Source organism: Podarcis cretensis (assembly GCF_951804945.1).
Source record: "Podarcis cretensis genome assembly, chromosome: 8".
Classification (NCBI taxonomy): Eukaryota; Metazoa; Chordata; class Lepidosauria; order Squamata; family Lacertidae; genus Podarcis; species Podarcis cretensis.
Genome location: NC_137177.1, coordinates 82,621,605 through 82,643,347, shown reverse-complemented (window position 1 = coordinate 82,643,347; position 21,743 = coordinate 82,621,605). Strand labels below are relative to the sequence as shown.

Here is a 21,743-nt window from a genome sequence, read left to right as displayed (position 1 = left end):
GAAGGCGGGCGGGGCGGAGCAGCCCTTTATTGGCCGCCATCTTGGAATCGGGCACAAAGTAGCATTTAAAGGAGGGCGTGGCTTCATAAATTTTCGAGGAGGAGGGAGGAGCGAGGGACCGAAATCGTGGCTGTGTGCGTGCACGCGTGGGCGCGAGAGCAACTTTTTCCTCCTCGCCCCCCCCGGCCTCGGATCGAGACCCAGACAGCCCTCCCCTCCCCCACCCCACAGGGGGAGACGCCGGAGAAAAGGTGAGTGAAGGAAAGGGAGCCAGCGCGGGTGATGCGCGCGTGCGTGTGTGGAAGGGTCCAACTTTCAGGAAGACCGGGGGGGGGCAGCTCTCGACCAGGAGTCCCCTTTTCTCATAGCGGTTTTGAATTAATGGAAGAGACCATTTTTTAAAGTAAAAAAGGGGGGAGCGAGGAGCCTAAACCCTCGTTTCCTCCCCCCCCCCACTCTTATAATATTTAATATATTTAAAAATATTAAAATAGCAACATATAAGCACCACAATATGAGATATAATAATTATAATGCAATAATTATATTATTTTATTATATTGTATGTACTAATTACAATATTGCAAAGTAAGGAGGGAAGGCAGACTTTCTTCCTCTTGTAAATCCGTCGTAGCTTTTTCTGCAAGCCAAAAATAAGCGGACCTCATGGCCAAAGTTGGCCCGCCAGCTGTTTTGGGACTACAACTCCCATCATCCTTAGCTAACAGGACCAGTGGTCAGGGATGATGGGAATTGTAGTCCCAAAACAGCTGGAGGGCCAGGTTTGGCCATGCCTGTTATATCTCCACATAACTTTTTATAAACCCAGGTACAGCTAAACTAAATGGTGAGCGTTTATAAAAGGATGCTGTGATGACTGAGAACCAGCGTGGGCTTATCAAAACAAGTCATGCCAGACAAATCTCATATCTTCTCCTGTTTTTTTGAAAGAGTTACAAGCTTGGTGGATCAGGGGGATGCTGTGTGCGTAGTGTATCTTGATTTCAGTAAGGCTTTTGACAGAGTCCACCCACCCTCCCTCCCTCGATATTATTGTAGAGACGTTGGTAAATTGTGGGCTGGATGAGGTGGTTTTGTAGCTAGTTGGCAGACCAAAGAGTACTCATGAATGGTTCCTTTTCATCTTGGAAAAAAGTGACAAAGTGGGATGCCACAGGATTCTGTCCTGGGCCCGTTTTCATTCAACGTATTCATAAACTAGTTGGATGCAGGAATTGAGGGGATGCTCTTCCAGTTTGGAGATTGCACCAAACTGGGAGGGGTAGCTAATGCCGCAGAAGACAGAATCAGGATTTGGTATTAACAGATTGGAGAACTGGGCCAAAACCAACAAAAAGAATTTCAGTAGGGACAACTGTAAGCAGTTCGAAAGCACCTCCGGGTGCAAGTAGATAAATAGGGACCGCTTACCAGCGGGAAGGTAAACGGCGTTTCCGTGTGCGGCTCTGGCTCGCCAGAGCAGCGATGTCACGCTGGCCACGTGACCCGGAAGTGTCTCCGGACAGCGCTGGCCCCTGGCCTCTTGAGTGAGATGGGCGCACAACCCCAGAGTCTGTCAAGACTGGCCCGTACGGGCAGGGGTACCTTTACCTTTTAGGAAGAACTGGACGCAGGTGGCGCTGTGGGTTAAAGCCTCAGTGCCTAGGACTTGCCGATCGAAAGGTCGGCGGTTCGAATCCCTGCGGCGGGGTGCGCTCCCGCTGCTCGGTCCCAGCGCCTGCCAACCTAGCAGTTCGAAAGCACCTCCGGGTGCAAGTAGATAAATAGGGACCGCTTACCAGCAGGAAGGTAAACGGCGTTTCCGTGTGCGGCTCTGGCTCTGGCTCTGGCCAGAGCAGCGATGTCACGCTGGCCACGTGACCCGGAAGTGTCTCCAGACAGCGCTGGCCCCCAGCCTCTTGAGTGAGATGGGCGCACAACCCCAGAGTCTGGCAAGACTGGCCCGTACGGGCAGGGGTACCTTTACCTTTACCTTTACCTAGGAAGAACTGACTGCCCTAAGATAAGGGACGCCTGGCTTGCCACAATTTAAGGAAAGATATTGATAAGTTGGAACATGTGTAGAGGACGACGACCAAGATGATTAAAGGTCTGGAAACCAAGACTTTTGAGAAACAGTTGAGGGAGTTGGGTATATTTAGCCTGCAAAAAAGAAAAAAGGGAAGAAAGGTGACTGAGAGGGAGATATGATAGGTAAAGGTAAAGGGACCCCAGTTGTGGCCCACTCTGGGGTTGCGACGCTCATCTCGCTTTACTGGCCAAGGGAGCCGGCGTCCAGCTTCCGGGTCATGTGGCCAGCATGACTTAGCCACTTCTGGCGAACCAGAGCAGCGTACGGAAACGCCGTTTACCTTCCCGCCGGAGCAGTACCTATTTATCTACTTGTACTTTGGCGTGCCTTCGAACTGCTAGGCTAGGTTGGCAGGAGCAGGGACCGAGCAACGGGAGCTCACCCCGTCGTGGGGATTCGAACAGCCAACCTTCTGATCGGCAAGCCCTAGGCTCTGTGGTTTAACCCACAGTGATAGCCACCTTCAAAAGGGCTTTTTCATAGCTGTCACAGGGAAGATGGAGCTTGTTTTCTCCTGCTCCGGAGGGTAGGACTTGAACCAATGGCTTCAAGTGACAAGGAAAGAGATTCTGACTAAACATCAGGAAGAACTTTCTGACTGTAAGAGCTGTTTGACATTGGAACGGTCTCTCTCAGGGGGTTGTGGACTCTACTTTGTTGGAGGTTTTTAAGCAGAGGTTGGATGGCCATCAGACATGGATGCTTTAGTTGAGATTCCTGCATTGCAAGGAGTTGGACTGGATACCCCTCAGGGTGCCTATGATTCTTTGAAAAGGCTTTTTTAAAAACCCCACAAATTATTAGGAAATGTTACATGGCTGCTCAGCAAAAAAAACCCCAACCCTGTTTATACAATACAGTGGTGCCTCGCAAGATGAAATTAATCCGTTCCATGAGGCTCTTCGTATAGCGGTTTTTTTGTCTTGCGAAGCAAGCCCATTGACAGCTTAGCGGATTAGCGCTATTAGCGGCTTTTAGCGGATCAGCTGATAAGCGGCTTAGCGGCTTAGGAAAAGGGGAAAAAAAGGGGGGGGGAACCTGCAGGAACTCGCAAGACATTTCGTCTTGCGAAGCAAGCCCATAGGGAAATTCGTTTTGCGAAGCGCCTCCAAAACGGAAAACCCTTTCGTCTAGCGGGTTTTCCGTCCTGCGAGGCGTTCGTCTTGCGGGGCACCACTGTATTTGTTTCTCCTCAGGAAATACCTCCATATTCCCCTCTTAATTCTCCTCTGCCATATTTCTTCACACACCCCCTTAATAATTTGCCAACTTTAAAGAAATATTTTGCCCCATCAGCCCTATCCCACAAGTTTTAAGTATCTTCCCTCATAATTGTTGCCCCTTTGGTTTATTATTTTATACATATACTTTGATCCAACATATGCAGCTCAGTTTCAGTTTTCCTTGTGGGCTGTGCAGGAGCAACTCTCATACGTATAAATGCAGGGCTGTATCCTTTATTAGACCTACTCAGAGGAAGCCCACTGAAACTGACGGACACGATTAACTTCTGTGTGTAAATTTCAAGGGTTCTGTTCTGAGTAAAACTTGGCTGGTTACAACCTCTTATCTTGAAAATGCTTGAGACTTTTAAATAGATAGAGAGAGTCTCCAACAACCCTTGTTCTGCCTCATTATTTTCTTCATAATTTTTTATATATTCCCGTATGTGGCTGGGCTGAGAGGTGGAAGGGCAGACAGGCAGCATCTTTGGGGTTGAGGGGAAGGAGCTGAACACAAATATGACTCTTGGATCCTCCTAGTTTGAGGGTAGGGGGCCATATTCTGTCAGAAGGATGCAAAGCACCATTATGAAAACTCTGCAGGGAAGGAGGTGATTTTACACTCCAGTTTTTCAGTCTGGCAAATGACTCCTGCTGTGATGCATGAAAGAGAAACTATCTTATTTATTCAAGAGATGCATGCCCTGACTTTGTTTGCATTGCTCATAGTGGCTTGCAACAATTAAATGCAATATCCCATTATTATTATTATTATTATTATTATTATTATTATTCATTTCTTATATTTTGCACCTCATGTTGAGCCCAGAGTGCCTAACAACTTACTGCTGTTATTGAGAACATCTGTACCCCGCTCTTCAGCCAAAAAGGCTCCCAAGGTGCCTTGCATAGTCAGTTAAAATAAGACAGTTCCTGTTCTCAGGCTTACAGTCTTAAAAAAACAACAACACAACATGCAAGGTAAAGGGGACAGGGAGGGAAGAGGAAAAAATAAAACTCAGACACTAAGCTCTTAAAAATATGGAATGGAAACAGAACGGCTAACTTCATATAAAAACACAACAATTAACAACTCTTAAAACTGCAGCATTAAGGCATTAAACACTGACAGCAGTACCGATAGAGACAGGATATAATTATAAAAGTTAACCAGGTGACAATAAACAGATGACATTTCCTAAAGGGAGAGCTGCCACCGTCTCAAAAACTCTTCTTTTTATTTGGGAGTGGGATGAGACCTTTTCAGCAATGGTGCATAAGATAAATGTTGGTCACTTGGCTGCAGAATCTATGGCTCTCCAGATTGCCAGATGGGTTTTTTTTTTTACTGCCTGACCATTAGCCATGCTGGCTTGGGTTGATGGGCAACTTGAGTCTAGAGAACCATAAATGCTCTCAGTGCTTCCTACAGTGGAAAAGCTGCCCCGACATTTCAGTGTGAAAGAGGAGCCCCTTCATTCTCTAATTGGAGGAGCACATCGTCTTATGGTAGCTGAAATGGGGTGGACATCTCATACCCTGATTTTGTTCCTGTGCGATGCAGGGAGAAAGTTTGTGTATCCTGACCACCAGGCAATGGATGTAGACTTTACCCTTCATGAGATTACAGCGGGAAATTCCCCTGAAATAAATACTGGAGCTATATGAGAATTATAATTATAGTCCTTAGTGTTTCCTATTTTGAGGAAACTTGGCACGAAATCAGCACCTAAGAAAGACCACACAGTACTTTTATTTATATATATATATATATTTATAGTCCCATCTTCCTGTCTGTAGTTGAAAACCTCGAAACAGCTTACGGGCGTAAAGAGAGCTTAAGATACAAGGTATAATTCCCCCTCCCCTAATTAAAAAAAATTAAAAGCACGAAGCAGAAGAATAGGTTAACAAATGCAACTTTGATAACCATCGCTACATACCTGACTTGTTTCTGAAGAAGCTTGTTCTGCAACTCAGCCAACAAATCTGAAAGTTACTTGGCCATTGGTCTTGCAAGCTGGGGCTTGATGAAGTAGCTGGACTCTACCTGGAGAATTGCATGTTAGCCGTCCCCAAACTTCAACACCAGTAAAAACATTAGTAAATGCAGAAACTTGGTCCACCATGCATTTAAAACAATATGATAGTAGTTTAAACAGACATCACTTCCCCCAAAGAATTCTGGGAGCTGTAGTTTAAGGGGCCGGAGAGTTGTTATGACCTAGCACTGAGATGGCTCAAACTCTTAAAGCACCATTAAGAAACCTTAAGAAGAGAGTGTTTTTAAGGCCCATTTCAAAGGCTACAGTCGTACCTTGGATCCCGACCGCCTTGCGAGTCGAAGGTTTTGGCTCCCCAACGCCACAAACCCGGAAGTGAATGTTCCGGTTTGCAAGCATTATTTGGAACCTGAACGTCCTCCACGGCTTCTGATTGGCTGCAGGAGCTTCCTGCAGCCAATCAAAAGCCTGCCTTGGTTTCCAAACATTTTGGGAGTTGAACGGACTTCTGGAACAGATTCCATCCGACTTATGAGGTACTAATGTAGTAACTGGTGTTCAATTTGCAGCTTTGCTTGGGAGGGAAGTGCGGCAAGTCTTGCATACCCTCCAAGTCTGAGTGTTGGGAACAAGGGCAGCGGCAATTGGCTTCTTTTTCCACATCCTTCTCTCTCTTTTATTATACATTTTTATTGGGGTTTTTTTAACATATCATTTCCAACAATCATTTAAGATAACTTCTTATCTTATACAATATTTTAGACTTCTGTCAGCAACTTCTGAAGATTTTCCGTTCTTTATCATTTGTTCTGCATTTCTTAATTTCTCTATTACTTTTAATTATCCTTAACTAATAATTCTCATCATAGTCTTTCTTGCAATATTTCCAATAGTCCTCCTTACAGAGCTTATTGCAGTCCTACTAGTGTAATCCGATTATTACAATTGCATTTCAAATAGTTCAAATATTTACTCCAGTCTTCTATGAATCTCTGATCCTGCAGATTTTGAATCCTTCCTGTCAGGGACTCAGCGGGAGCGCAGGGAGGAGAGGAGATGGAGAGCGAGGGGGAGCAATCCGAGGGCAGCGTAGGAGAATATGACAGCAGCCCGAGAGATTCCATGAGCCTCTCCAGCGAATCGGAAGATTCACAGAAGGGGGCGCCGATGGGCAGGGCAAGGGGCGACCCAAGGGGGACACCCCAGAAGCAAGGGGCCAGCGGGGACTCCCAGAGCAGCAGTTGGAAATCAGGACCAGCTTCCCCACCAGAGCGTAGTGGGGGGGAGGAGTCCCAGGTGTCAGAGCCCACATATGCACCACCAGCGAGAGAAGATGAGTCAGGGTTGACCACGCCTCCATCGGAGAGCGAGTTAACGGTCAAGAGGAAAGTTGCAGGCTGGGCGCGCGCGCCAAGTTCAAAGGTACAGGCGAGCGGCACAGAAGGTAGCCCGGATAGGGAACCAGGTCCTAAAGCCCGCCGGAAGGAGGGGCAAGAATCGTCAGGGTCAGCGTCAGAGGAGTCCAGGAAGAATGAGACCCTAGAGGGCAGGAGGGCCCAGAGGAGAAAGGAACTTAGGAAGAGGTGGAGCAAGGCGAGGGTCTTAAACTGGTGTGGAAGGGGAGGAGACTCAGACGGGACTTCGCCGGTCTAAGGTCGGGACGTAGAGCTGCACGCTGCGGCTTTGAAATGGAGACTGAATCTCAATAAAGACTTTTGTACATAACTACAGCCTAGCGTTGGTCCTCTGTGAGCTGGGACCTGGAGGCAGCTCTGACACTTCCTGTTAATTTATCTAATTCTGCACAGTCCACTTTCCACATTCTTCTTGCCAGCTTTCCAGCAGCATTTTTTTGAAGCCCTGCAAAATGGACGTTTGGTCTATCCCGCTCAGCAATGCTAATGAACTAAAGCTGACCCCTCGCCCTGTTTGCTGCTTCTGTTACAATTGCAGTCTATGCATTTAGAAGCAGTTTGGGTCATGATGCCACCACCTGAAATTAGATCCGCATTTTGGGAATGAGAAACAGGATCTGGGTGTCTCCTCAGCAGAGCTGCTGCTCACATAACCCTTTCAGAGCTGGTTTCTGCTCCAGTTGTAATTGCTCTTGGCTCTCCTTGGCACCAGTACTATTTTTTTCTCCAGAGTGGCTGCCAGCTGGAGAGAGTCCCAGTCAAGGAGCCAGGATCAGGCTCCCTTCCTTAGCAAACTTTGATTCGTATCAAAAAAACCAACAACCCTAACTTTGATCCATACCCACAGTGATAACTCCAGCAGGAATGCAGTCAGGCTGCTAGAGGTTAGTTGAGGTGACGGGAGCAAGTGAGTTTCTCTGTCTCTCTCTCTCTCTCTCTCACGTCCACACAGCAGAGGTGAAGCTCAGGTAATAAAAGATGACTTAAGCAGTGAATGTGTGTCTGTGACAAAGAAATTTGTGCAGTTTGGACTCAGAACCTGCTTGCTATCCTTCCCGCTGCTAAGCAAATCAGTCTCTTAAGCTTAAGACAAGAAATAGTATTCTCTATGAAATTGAATATCAATATACATATCAAGGCTTTGAGATTAGACCACTGAAGAAGCCCGGAAAACTACCTTTGGAGTGTGATACCTGCAAGCCCCAGTAAAAGGGCCTCATCGGGGGCGAACAGCGGCCTCTTGATTACTGGGACTGCCAGGGCGAAACAGGTGCAAAACGCCGGCACCCTGTCTACAACTTCATTAACATCCATCTACAACTTGTCGGCGGTTCAAATCCCCGCGACGGGGTCAGCTCCTGTTGCTCAGTCCCTGCTCCTGCCAACCTAGCAGTTCGAAAACATGTCAAAGTGCAAGTAGATAAATAGGTACCGCTCCGGCAGGAAGGTAAACGGTGTTTCCGTGCGGTGCTCTGGTTCGCCAGAAGCGGCTTAGTCATGCTGGCCACATGACCCGGAAGCTGTACGCCGGCTCCCTCGGCCAATAAAGCGAGGTGAGCGCGGCAACCCCAGACTCGGCCACGACTGGACCTAATGGTCAGGGGTCCCTTTACCTTTACCTTTACCTTTACAACTTCACTAGCATCTCTCGGTATTGTGAACAACACTGGACTTGCCTTTTGTTGGTATCTTTTGTTGGTATCGCTTTGAGAAGCCAGGTTACAGAGAACCAGGCAGAGGGCCTTCTCAGTAGTGGCACCCGCCCTGTGGAATGCCCTCCCACCAGATGTCAAAGAGACATCTGACTTTTAGAAGACATCTGAAGGGAGCCCTGTTTAGGGAAGCTTTTAATGTTTAACAGACCACTGTATTTTAAAACTTTGTTGGAAGCCACCCAGGGGAGACCCAGCCAGATGGGCGGGGTATAAATATTATTGTTGTTATTATTATTATTATTATTATTATTATTATTATTATATCATCTTCATGAACTTACCTAAAAAGATAAAGAAAACAAAAGACTGAGTTAAACATTTGCAAAAAATATTGAAATCATCCCTGGGTAGGACAAGTGAAAACCCAGTATAAAATGTGCCGTGGGTCACCTCGGCTGCTTTTACTGTTGGATATTGATTTGGAAGGGGATGCTGGTGGCGCTGTGGGTTAAACCACAGAGCCTAGGGCTTGCCGATCAGAAGGTCGGCGGTTCGAATCCCCGCAACGGGGTGAGCTCCCGTTGCTCGGTCCCTGCTCCTGCCAACCTAGCAGTTCGAAAGCACCTCAAAGTGCAAGTAGATAAATAGGTACCACTCCGGCGGGAAGGTAAACGGTGTTTCCATGCGCTGCTCTGGTTCGCCAGAAGTGGCTTAGTCCTGCTGGCCACATGACCCGGAAGCTGTACGCCGGCTCCCTCGGCCAATAAAGCGAGACTGGACCTAATGTTCAGGGGTCCCTTTACCTTTATTGATTTGGAAGTGTTCCTGGCCCTCCAAGATCTACCTGATTCTAAAATGAACGTCAGCATTCTGACTTGAAGGTTGCTGGGGGCAGCAGCTGGCTGTGTTCCTAAGATGTGGGGCGAGTGGGAAAAAGAATCCCTAGCAACCAGCAACATGGAAATTTTCATCCTGTGCTAAATCCTCTGCAGAACTGACTTGTTAGAATTTGCAAACATTCCCCTTCCCCAAGCTCACCTTAGATGGCTTTTCTTGCTTGCAAGAAGGTGTGAGGGTTGAGGAGGTACTTGGCAGTAAGAACCAGTTAGCTCAGCCAGCCAGGGCATTGCTGGAAAGACCTTGAATCTTTGCTGCTCTTGGTTTTTGTTTTTTGTTGTTGTTTTTTTGAGATTGGAGAAGGCTAATCTGCTGCCTTGGGCTGCAACTCCCATCAACCACAGCCGGGCCAGAGGCACCCTGTGTAAACTCCTTTGGAAGGCTTAGGCCCAGGCCCAGACAGAGGGGGGGGGCATATGGGCCACTTGGCCCGGGCCTCCGATTCCAAAGGGGGCCTCGGTCAGCATATTCACAGTCGCAGGGGATGCACTGGGGTGAACGCGGAGGCGCAAAGGTGGTGTGGCGGTGGGCGGATTCCCTGGGGCCATGGCTTGCAGTGAGAGAGAAAAGCTTCCCCAGCATCCGGGACGGGGCCTGCGATCGTCTCCACAGAGGAGTGTGGAACGGGCACCGGGTGGGATGAGTTTCAATATATTAAAATGAATTAAGTCTTTCTTTCAATCAACAATGGCTCAAGAACGCATAAGTGGTTTAGCAATGATAAATATAAACCATGATAAGGCAAAGTTGCTTGATTTTTCCTTCGTAATTTGTTACGGCTAAAACTTCCGTATCATAATTCAAGAATTTGCAGAAAAGAAAGCTAGGAAAGCATTTTTAAATGTAAATACAGTGGTACCCCGGGTTACATACGCTTCAGGTTACAGACGCTTCAGGTTACAGACTCTGCTAATCCAGAAATAGTACCTTGGATTAAGAACTTTGCTTCAGGATGAGAACAGAAATCGTGCTCCGGCGGCGCGGCGGCAGCAGGAGGCCCCATTAGCTAAAGTGGTGCTTCAGGTTAAGAACAGTTTCAGGTTAAGAACGGACCTCTGGAACAAATTAAGTACTTAACTCGAGGTACCACTGTACTTAAAATAATCCTTTTCCGTATGTATTTTTAAAAAGCACTCTTGTATATCTATACTTTCCATTTTGTCTTTATATGCAGATACGGTTCAAGCCTTGAAATAAAATTATTTGTCAGCCTAGCTTTTGTGAAAATTATGTATATGCTTACTTATTTATAAGACTTCAGTTATCCCCAGGGTAAAAAAAAAAGGGGGGGCATTATCTATCTGGCCCAGGCCTCTGCCTGGCCCTGCTTATGCCATAACAAATTAGGCAGCCCAGGGATGTGTTAGCCCAAGGGGGCCATTATTCCCATCAGGGCAACCTTCTGAGGGCCACATGCCCATGGTGGGTGGGGCCAGAGGTAAAAGTGGGTGGGGGAGCCAATATAAATGCAGTGGTGCGAAGCAAGACGAAATTAATCCGTTCCGCGATTCTCTTCGTCTAGCGGTTTTTTCGTCTTGCAAAGCAAGCCCATTGACAGCTTAGCGGATTAGCGCTATTAGCGGTTTAGCAGCTTTTAGCGGATCAGCTGATAAGCGGCTTAGGGCTTAGGAAAAGGGGGGGGGAAGGGAAAAAACCCCGCAGGAACTCGCAAGACATTTTCGTCTTGCGAAGCAAGCCCATAGGGAAATTCGTTTTGCAAAGCGCCTCCAAAACGGAAAACCCTTTTGTCTAGCGGGTTTTCCGTCTTGCGAGGCGTTCGTCTTGCAGGGCACCACTGTGTTATCTTTGCTGCTAGCAACAATCGCTTTGCTCTGCCTCCACAACTGGAGGCAGTAAGTCGTCTGCATCCCAGTTGCTGGAAACTTTAGGAGGGGAGGGGGCTCTCGAACTCAAGTCCTGCTTGTGGACTTCCTATTGGGGCATCTGTGTGGCCACTGTGAGAACAGGATGCTGGACTAGAGTAGGCTGATTTTTGCATGCTCACACGCCCCCCCCCACCTTCATCCAGACAAGCAAAATGCATTACAGTTGTACCTCGAGTTACAAACGCCTCAGGTTACAAACTCCGCTAACCTGGAAGAGTTACCTCAAGTTGAGAACTTTGCCCCAGAGTGAGAACGGAAATTTTGTGCCAGTGGCGCAGCGGCGGCAAGAGGCCCCATTAGCGAAAGCACGCCTCTAGTTAAGAACAGTTTCAGGTTAAGAACAGACCTCTGGAACAAATTAAGTTTGTAACTAGAGGTACCGCTGTATTGGGGTTCAAAGAAAACATTCCAGCCAGGTCAAGGAAAAAAAGGTGTGTGGAGAAGCAAGGCCAGTGCTGGGTGTGGTCTGCAGAGAGTTAGAGGGCCAGGCGGAGAGGTACAGGGGCCACATTTGTTCTCTGGGAGCCTGAGGTTCCCCACCCCAAGTTAGCCTTTTGGGTGCCACAAAGTTCCTTGCCGGTGTGATGGTTTCCTTCCTTCCTTCCTTCCTTCCTTCCTTCCTTCCTTCCTTCCTTCCTCCTTCGCTCCCTCCCCTTCCTTTTTTATTAAAAATACCGTAAAATGGCTACATACAAATTCAATAAAACCAAGAATACAGCACAAAGTGATACATAGTGTAGCAATTTCAGTTCCAGAGCCACAATGTGTTGATTAAAACAGAGAAAATAAAATAGTTTTCTGACCACCTGCCTATATTATATGAAGCAGGTGCCAGGCAAATGTCGTTTAACATGGGCTTAAAACGGTCCGTATAGGTTCTCCACCGTCGGGTTTGTCAGGCTGGCAGGAGAACTTTCCTTTCCCCTTCTCTTAAGTATGACAAGAAGGGAGACACTGCGCGGTTCTTACGCATAACAAAAGTACCTTTTTGGTGGCGTTGTCTTTACTGTAAAAAGGAGGATGGCTCCTAATTTTGATTCCTTTTGAGGGGGTCAGCAGGGAATATATGGCTCTGCTCTCGGAACTGAAAACGTTTTGCAAAAGAGAGCACAGTGCACAACGGCCCTTGTACAAACAACAGAGCATTCAGACCAGACAATCAAAGGGAGCGTTTATGCTTGACAAACAGAAGGGTGTCTCTAGAGGGCTGGATCTCCACTGCCCATTGGAGCAGCGGGCAGAGAACCCTGCCCCTCTGATTGGAGGGAGGCCTGCGATTGGCAAGCCAGGTCTGGCATCTGCAGGTCTGGGCTGGGCTCTGGTTGGAGCAGGAGGGCGCCTTTGAATGCACACCTTAGTTAGCTTTGTATGTGCAGTTACTGAGAGCCCAAGCGGCCTCTCTGTTTGCATAGCTGTAGAGCGGAGGCTCAGAGGCTGCTGTTGTTGTTGGTGGGAGTCCATTTTGGAGAGTGGCTGTGCACTTGATCCAAGCAAGGTCAGTGAGCCTGTGTATCTCACTGTGTGCGCACGTGGACAGCCGCAGGAAATAACCTGGAGCGCAGCAAAAAGCCTGTCCAGCTGGAGAAACACTCCAAGCTGCAGTGGACAATTGCATGGAAGGATCACTCCACCAGGCAAGTGTTGTGATGGGTCTTGCATGTTTGTGCTGTTTTCCCTTCTCCCCACCCCGCTGCTTGCCCAGCCCCAATCTCCCCCTTGGAAATATCCTTTATTGTAAATGACCTCCTGTTCCAACTCCCTTTGCTCAGAGTGGGAGCCTGAAAAAGTCTCACCTGGAAAAGGCAAGCGATTTCTTAACCCTTCTTCCCTTGCAGAACCCCTGAATGTTTAGTGTGTGATTTGTGGTGGCCATGGAAAGGGAAGAGTCTTAGTTCGGTGGTTGAGGAAATCTTGCTTTGTGTCCCGGGTTCAGATCCTCAGTGGTATCTCCTGGTAGGGCTGGGAATGTTTCGTGCCTGAAGCCCTGGAGAGCTGCTGCCAGCCAGTGTTGACAGTCCTGGGACTGATGGGCTGAGTCAGCCTAGGGCACCTAGCTATGGGGGTCCTGGTCTCGGGGACTCCTTGGCTGATGCCTGTGGGGAAAATGAGGCAAAGTGGCTCTGCAATGTATGTTTTTATTAGAAGTAAGGTTGTCTGCAACTATGTCTGACTCAGAGTAGACCCACTGAAATTGGCCATGTCTATTAATGTCAACGGATCTGCACAGCTCATAATGTTTGTCTAGCTAACAGCTGAACAACTTCCCCTGAGGAAAGGATCACATATGGAATTACTCATTTAATAACAATTGCACTTTATCAGCCTTGCATCTTATCTGCTGTAAATATGTGCCCTGTTTTTCCTTCTTTCCTGGATGTGTACGAGATAGTTAATTGCAATTAAACCTGTTAATTAGGCATGTGTTGGTGTAGCTCTTAGATGTGGGTTCTCCTCTCAGCTGAGCAATTACTAGGCATTTTCATGCCACTCGTCTGTCAAAAAAGGCTTACAAATGTCGCTGAGAACACAATCCCCTCTCTCGCAATCTAAGGTCACATCCAAACCAGACATGATTTAAATCCCATTTCCCTCCCCCCAAAGGATCCTGGGAACTTTGTTTAAGGGTGCTGAGAACTGTGAAGGATGAACTAAAGTTCCCAGCATCCTTTGAAGGAAGCAACATGCTTTTAAATATATGGGTGTGGGTGTGGCCTATGAGACATGGCACAAAAGGAAAGGGGAGTGGGAGGGAAGGGAGGTGAAAAGCAGGTCCAGGTTCTAATTCTTAGTTACAGTCAGTGCTTTTTCTGGGGGGGGGGTATTCAAGGGTACGCAGTACCAACACCTTTTTTCCTAGCCTAGAAGAAAAGCACTGGTTATTTGCCGCAGCCAGAATGTCAATGGTTGCAGTGAATAAAAAATCTGAGGGAGAGGAGCATAAAATTGCTGGTCTTTTTAGCCATATTAATAGAGCAACCCTCTGGTTTCAACTCTCTTCCTTTGCCTGATGGAATGGCTGCTGAGCTGACTGCTCCTGTTGTCCCTGACCATTGGCCATGCTGGCTGGAGCTGATGGGAGTTGTTGATAAAAATGGTTGAAAAGGTAAAGGACCCCTGGAAGTTAAGTCCAGTCAAAGGTGACTATGGGGTTGCAGCATTCATCTTGCTTTTCAGGCCGAGGGTGCCGGTGTTTGCATGTCAAGTTCCCGCCTCCCACCAGTAGAAATAAAGACACATGGCACCATTATTTTAGGTTAATGGGCTAAAATTGGCCACAACTTTATTAGTTACAGGTAAAGAGCGGTATTGGCTTAGGCACTGGTCCTATCCGACTATCTGGCTTCAGCCTGTTTGCTTGAAGACCCAGAAGGTTAACACCAGCAGGGGGAGCTCTGGTGTTGCACATCAACTAGGCACTCCCCCGGGGGGTCACCGCTCGGGGGCATGTCTTGGGCCCTGGCCTCCATAGGCTTCGGACGGGGCCACACCCCCCGGAATACTTTACCGGACTACCCTTGAATATTTGGGGGAGGTGATGGCGCTCCCCCCCAACACATCTACATAACAATACCCCTACCAATGCCTAACCTCCAAAACCAAAGGAGTTGTGACAATTTGCTACGAGGTAGGCGAACAACCAAATGGCCGGTGCCAATTTGCCAAGTGGAAAAAATTCCTACCAGGCCCCTTAACGGCGACCAACCGAGGTCCATAGAAAAGTCAGAAGGGGAACCTTAAAGGGCGGGTGGGTGGGAAAACCTCAACAGCTGAGCGGAACCAAAGAGGGAGATCCCGGGGCTGCGCTTGCCTTAAATGAGGCAAGCCACACACCCTGAGCCAGCCGATGACGCGGCCCGAGGATTCCCCTGATCGCGCGGGGGCTGGAAGCCAGCCTCCGTGCATGTGTTGGGGGGCATGAAGCCCGCGACACCACCTCCTCCCGAGGTTGGAAGTGGCTTTGTCCACAGACAGCTTTCCAGATAATGTGGCCAGCATGACTAAACTGCTTCTGGCGCAACAGGACACCGTGACTGAAACCAGAGCAAACAGAAATGCCGTTTACCTTCCTGCCGCAGTGGTACCTATTTATCTACTTGCATTGGTGTGCTTTCGAACTGCTAGGTTGGCCAGAGCAGGGACAGAGCAGCTGGAGCTCACCCTGTTGCGGGGATTCGAACCACCAACTTTCCAATCAGAAAGCCGAAGTTGTTGATAAGCAGCTTCCAGTGGGGGCACCTCAGGCTAGCACAAGTGGCCTTCTGTTTGCTTAACCTTTCTCCCCACTTCCTGTTTCTCCCAGGTCTCTCGCCATGGTGAACGAGTCCTTCGGCGCCGGCAACGGGGTGGCTGTCCTTGGCAACGGGGCGGCCGTCGTGAGGTCCGACGGCAGCAGCGGCAGCGACAGCTCCAAGGAAAGCTCACGATGCTCCACTCCTGTCCTTGACACCGAGCGGCACGACCGCCTGTGGGAGAAGATGCGGAGGCGGCAGGAGTCTGGGGACAAGTGGTTCTCCCTGGAGTTCTTCCCTCCAAGGACGTCCAACGGGGCCGTCAACCTGATCTCCAGGTGAGGGGTCTGTTCCAGGGCAGGCTGTTGAAATCCGAGCGTTGTGTAAAAGTGGGAGAGGGATGGTGGATTGTTTAGTCATTTAGTCATGTCCGACTCTTTGTGACCCCATGGACCAGAGCACGCCAGGCACTCCTGTCTTCCACTGCCTCCCGCAGTTTGGTCAAACTCATGCTGGTAGCTTCGAGAACACTGCCCAACCATCTCTTCCTCTGTCGTCCCCTTCTCCTTGTGCCCTCCATCTTTCCCAACATCAGGGTCTTTTCCAGGGAGTCTTCTCTTCTCATGAGGTGGCCAAAGTATTGGAGCCTCAGCTTCAGGATCTGTCCTTCCGGTGAGCACTCAGGGCTGATTTCCTTCAGAATGGAGAGGTTTGATCTTCTTGCAGTCCATGGGACTCTCAAGAGTCTCTTCCAGCACCATAATTCAAAAGCAACAATTCTTCGTCGATCAGCCTTCTTTATGGTCCAGCTTTCACTTCCATACATCACTACTGGGAAAACCATAGCTTTTACTATACGGACCTTTGTTGGCAAGGTGATGTCTCTACTTTTTAAGATGCAGTCTAGGTTTGTCATTGCTTTTCTCCCAAGAAGCAGGCATCTTTTAATTTTGTGGCTGCTGTCACCATCTGCAGTGATCATGGAGCCCAAGAAAGTAAAATCTCTCACTGCCTCCATTTCTTCCCCTTCTATTTGCCAGGAGGTGATGGGCCCAGTGGCCATGATCTTCGTTTTTTTGATGTTGAGCTTCAGACCATATTTTGCACTCTCCTCTTTCACTCTCAATAAAAGGTTATTTAATTCCTCCTCACTTTCTGCCATCAAGGTTGTGTTATCTGCATATCTGAGGTTGTTGATATTTCTTCCGGCAATCTTAATTCCAGCTAGGGATTCATCCAGCCCAGGCTTTCGCATGATGAATTCTACATATGGTGGGAGATGAATTCTGCATATGGTGGGATGGTGGGAGCTCGGGGTTAATCTATGGAACTCGCTAGAAACACCATAACACTGGAGACCTGTCAGGAGTAAGCATGGACCAATGGTACCAAATAGTATGGGAAACAGCCCTACTAGAAAAATTAACCAATAAACTGAAGCTGACACGGGGACAAACGGAAGAAGACGCCTTTACCCCGGTATGGCTCCCCTTTATCACATACACAGCCCAACAAGAAAAAGACAATAATCCACCAACAGCATACAAATCAATACGGCTAATCTGATCCAAAACACCCACCCACCCCACTCACACATGAAAACAGAGATCACCACAGACAGTCACAAACAAACAACCACACCCTAGCCAACCCCACCACCAAAGGGACACAAATGAACAGCACGAGCAACGCTGACACCAAACCCTACATACATTAAGCAAAATAGAAACACCGCCACCCCCACACCCCCATCTCCCCCCCTTCCCCCCCCAATGTCTCAACAAATGAAACTGATTTGTAAAAATGTTACATGGAAAAAATACAAGAGACATTACACATACTTCTATAAAACAAGAAAATATTTAATAATAATAATAAAAAGCTTAGGTCTTAAAAAAACACAAAAAATCTGAGAGGCAGGACTATGATGTTGAAAGCGCTTCGGAATTCAGACCGTGGGAAGCCAAAACAAAAATTATTACAATTTGGAAGACAATTGGACTTTTTTTATTTTAGTTTTTTATTTTTATTGGATTTGATTCGATAGGTTAATTAGATGTTTTTATTGAAAAATTAATAAACGCTTTTAAAAACAAACCAACCAACCAACCAACCAACCAACAACTATGGAACTCGCTGCCACAAGAATGTATGGTGGCCTTGTGAGAGCTTAAGAATCAGACTCGTTGGCCCATCTAGTGCAGCATCCTCATCTCAATGGGAAGTCCAGAAGTAGGACCTGAGCTCAGCAGCAACTCAGCTCACCACATGTGGTCTCCAGCAGCTGGTAGGGTGGCGTTGTGGTCTAAACCACTGAGCCTCTTGGGCTTGCCGATTGGAAGGTTGGCGGTTCAAATCCCCGTGACGGAGTGAGCTCCCGTTGCTCTGTCCCAGCTCCTACTGACCTAGCAGTTCCCAACCTACCAGTGTGAGTAGATATTTTTTCTTTTTTTGGAAAGAGTTGCAAGCTTGGTGGTTCGGGGGAAGCTGTGTGCTGTAGTGTATCTTAATTTCAGTAAGGCTTTTGACAAAGCCCCTCTGCCCTCGATATTATTGTAGAGAAGCTGGTAAATTGTGGGCTGGATGAGGTTATTGCACGGGTGACGCTGAGCCTCTCGGGCTTGCCGATCGGAAGGTTGGTGGTTCGAATCCCCGTGAAGGGGTGAGCTCCCATTGCTCTGTCCCAGCTCCTACCAAACTAGCAGTTCGAAAACACGCCAGTGCAAGTAGATACTGTATTTTTCACTCCATAAGACGCACTTTTTTCCTCCTAAAAGGTAAGGGGAAATGTCTGTGCGTCTTATGGAGCGAATACGTGGTCCCTGGAGCCGAATTGCCCAGGGGCAAAAAGCAGATCATGCTTTTTTTTAAAAAAAAAAAAAGAGGGGAGGGGGTGTTGAAACGAAGCTGATGATCGCAAGCGATCGGGAGAGAGATAAGGGTGCTGGTAAAGGAGGCTGCCGGGGGGGGGGGGAGGTAAAGACAGTGAACTTGCAAGGCGAGGAGACAGGAATAATAAAACAAGCAATGAGGAGAGAAATTAGAAGAAAAGGAGGAGCAAAAATTTGATCCAGCTAAGGAAAAGACACTGTCAAACAAGAGGGAAGAGGGTGTTGAAAGGAAGCAGCTGATCGGCAAGCGATCGGGAGGGAGATAAGGGAGGCTAGCGATAAAGGAGGCTGCCTGGGAAGTAAAAGCCCATGGATCCTCAGGATTTTTGCATTGGGTCACCCCAAATTCACCATCAGATCACATAGCATGTCAATGGGTACAGCATGCACCCAAAAAACCACACATCCACTGTTTCGTGGGGCCGCAATGGCGCAAAAACTTGGTTACAAAGCACGGATCCACATAGCTTCTCAGGATTTTTGCAGTGGGCTACCCCAAACTCGCCGTCAAATCACATATCATATCTGTGGCCACAGCATGAACCACAAAAATCATACATCCACTGTTTCATTCAGAATATTTTTTTCTTGTTTTCCTCCTCTAAAAACTAGGTGCGTCTTATGGAGCGAAAAATATGGTAAATAGGTACTGCTACTAGCTACTCCTAATACCTAGTAGAAAAGCCTCTGGTTTCCCCCAAAATGTTATTTTAAACATGTTTTTTCGACTCATTGTAAATCATTTCCCAGAATGCTTTTGTTATCTTTCACGTCCACCACAAACTTTTTTGTTTCTGTTGGGTGGCATTCTGCAGGCTTGACCGCATGGGTGCAGGCGGCCCGCTCTTCATCGACGTGACCTGGCACCCGGCTGGCGACCCAGGCTCCGACAAGGAGACCTCCTCCATGATGATGGCAAGCACAGCGCTCAACTACTGTGGCCTGGACACCGTCCTCCACATGACCTGCTGCAACCAGACCAAGGAGATGATCACGGCGCACTTGCAGAAGGCCAAGCGGCTAGGTCTCAAGAACATCATGGCGCTGCGTGGAGGTGAGTTAAATTGAGGAAAGATGGTAGCTAGATAATGGAGCAGCTGCTGTTCCCTCGGGCCTGAGAGAGATGGGGTTGTGGGGTCTCTCAGTTGCCTCTCTTCAACCTCTTTTCTTCTGGTCGTTCCGCAAGTGAGGAGGAATGCCCGCATTTTCTATTTTTCCTCTTCCCTCCTCATCCATCTTCCTTTTGTGTCAAGTTGTTTTAGACGTAACAAAGAACAAGTGCTTGATTTGACTTTCCACCCTCCCCCATCTTTCATCTTTGGTTCAGATTGTAATAATTATTTTAACGGAGAACGAATTTGTCCCCCTCCTCCCAGTTCCTCTTTGTGTTGCGTCTCTCTTTAGATTGTAAATCTGGGAGCAGCCGCCTTGTTGGATCTGCGTATACTGCCCTGGGAGCCTAATTTGCTTTACAGTGGTGCCTCGCAAGACGAATGCCTCGTAAGACGAAAAACTCGCAAGACGAAAGAGTTTTTCGTTTTTTGAGTTGCTTCACAAGATGCATTTCCCTATGGGCTTGCTTCGCAGGACAAAAACGTCTTGCAAGTTTGTTTCCTTTTTCTTAAAACCGTTAATACCCAGGGTGCATTCAGGGGTGCAGTTGCGACTTGACTTCGAGGAGCAACTCATAGCACGCGGTGTGGTAGCCTTTTTTGAGGTTTTTGAAGACTTTGGTGATTTTTGAAGCTTTTCCAAAATCCGTGCTTCGCAAGACGAAAAATTCGCAAGACGAAAAAACTCGCAGAACGAATTAATTTCGTCTTGCGGGGCACCACTGTATTTGTTTTGGCTGAAGGAAGAGGTAGTGATAACAGGACTAAAGTCAGGCCCCTCAGGAGCAGACATGGATTGCCATCTGGGATGGAAGTTTTCTATCCACTGAGCTTCTGCTGTCTGTCGGAGGGACCAGAAAAGCAGTAGGCAGAAGTTCCTGCTTTGTTGATCCATATCAGGGGTAGGCAAACTAAGGCCCGGGGGCCGGATCTGGCCCAATCGCCTTCTCAATCCAGCCCATCGATGGTCCGGGAATCAGCGTGTTTTTATATGAGTAGGATGTGTCCTTTTATTTAAAATGCACCTCTGGGTTATTTGTGGGGCCTGCCTGGTGTTTTTACATGAGTAGAATGTGTGCTTTTATTTAAAATGCATATCTGGGTTATTTGTGGGGCATAGGAATTTGTTCATTTTTTTTTTTCAAAATATTGTCCAGCCCCCCACATGGTCTGAGGGACAGTGGACCCGCCCACGGCTGAAAAAGTTTGCTGACCCCTGATCTACATGGAAGGAGGAGGCCTAATTTTTAATACACATCCATGTTCACTGGATGTCTTGTCCAGGGCTTGTTTAACCATTAAGGAAACTAAGTACAGTGGTACCTCGGGTTAAGTACTTAATTCGTTCTGGAGGTCCGTTCTTAACCTGAAACTGTTCTTAACCTGAAGCACCACTTTAGCTAATGGGGCCTCCTGCTGCCGCCGCGCCGCCAGGGCACGATTTCTGTTCTCATCCTGAAGCAAAGTTTTTAACCCGAAGTACTATTTCTGGGTTAGCGGAGTCTGTAACCTGAAGCATCTGTAACCTGAAGCATATGTAACCCGAGGTACCACTGTGTGTATTTGTGTGTGTTTGTGTGTATGGAACACCCCCCCCCCCAAACCTTAAAAGTGCTTAGGGCTTCTAAAGGGTTTAATCTGGCTGTGAGTCTTGTCCAGGAGAGAGAGAGAGAGAGAGAGAGAGAGGGAGAGGGAGAGAGAGAAAGGTAAAATGAAGTAAAAGCTGGTACTGTGGGGAGTGTGTGTATTTACAAAAGTGTTGACCGGGCACTTCCTGTCTCTCCCCACAGACCCCATTGGGGAAGAGTGGCAAGAGGAGGTCGAGGGTTTCAACTACGCTGTTGACTTGGTGAAGCACATCCGCTCTGAGTTTGAGGATTACTTTGACATCTGTGTGGCAGGTAAGAGAGAGAGAGAGAGAGAGAGAGAGAGAGAGAGAGAGAGAGAGACTGGCAGTGTCTGTGCACACATGCCAGTTCTGCAAGGATTACTAAAGGAATGTGAGAATCTGAGCTGGATAGAGATCCGCTCTGTGAACCAACTTTAACTCTGGTCTGGGTACATAAGAAAAACCTGCCGGATCAGTCCAAAGGCCCAGCTAGTCCTGTTCTCAGATCGCTGTGGGGAAACGGCCAAGCAGGATTAGAACACATGCACGAGCCACACCTTTGCACAGCTGGGTGGTGTTGTTGTTTAGTCATTTAGTCGTGTCCGACTCTTTGTGACCCCATGGACCAGAGCACGCCAGGCACTCCTGTCTTCCACTGCCTCCCGCAGTTTGGTCAAACTCATGCTGGTAGCTTCGAGAACACTGTCCAACCATCTCGTCCTCTGTCGTCC

At 47.9% G+C, this 21,743-nt stretch overlaps 1 protein-coding gene across 2 annotated transcripts in view; it reads left to right on the top strand.

Annotated features, from left to right (window-relative positions):
- Window positions 1-121: 121 nt before the first annotated feature.
- Window positions 122-21,743, top strand: part of MTHFR (methylenetetrahydrofolate reductase) — a 40,874-nt gene continuing 19,252 nt past the window's right edge. The window contains exons 1-4 of one of the 2 annotated variants that reach the window (XM_079986968.1): window positions 122-251; window positions 15,472-15,738; window positions 19,107-19,345; window positions 21,194-21,304. In XM_079986968.1, the coding sequence (XP_079843094.1) occupies window positions 15,482-15,738; window positions 19,107-19,345; window positions 21,194-21,304 (607 nt within the window). In that variant the 5' untranslated portion in view covers window positions 122-251; window positions 15,472-15,481. Of the gene's footprint in view, window positions 252-12,470; window positions 12,806-15,471; window positions 15,739-19,106; window positions 19,346-21,193; window positions 21,305-21,743 lie in introns of those variants that run through there. The other variant, XM_079986969.1, reaches the window with a different exon arrangement.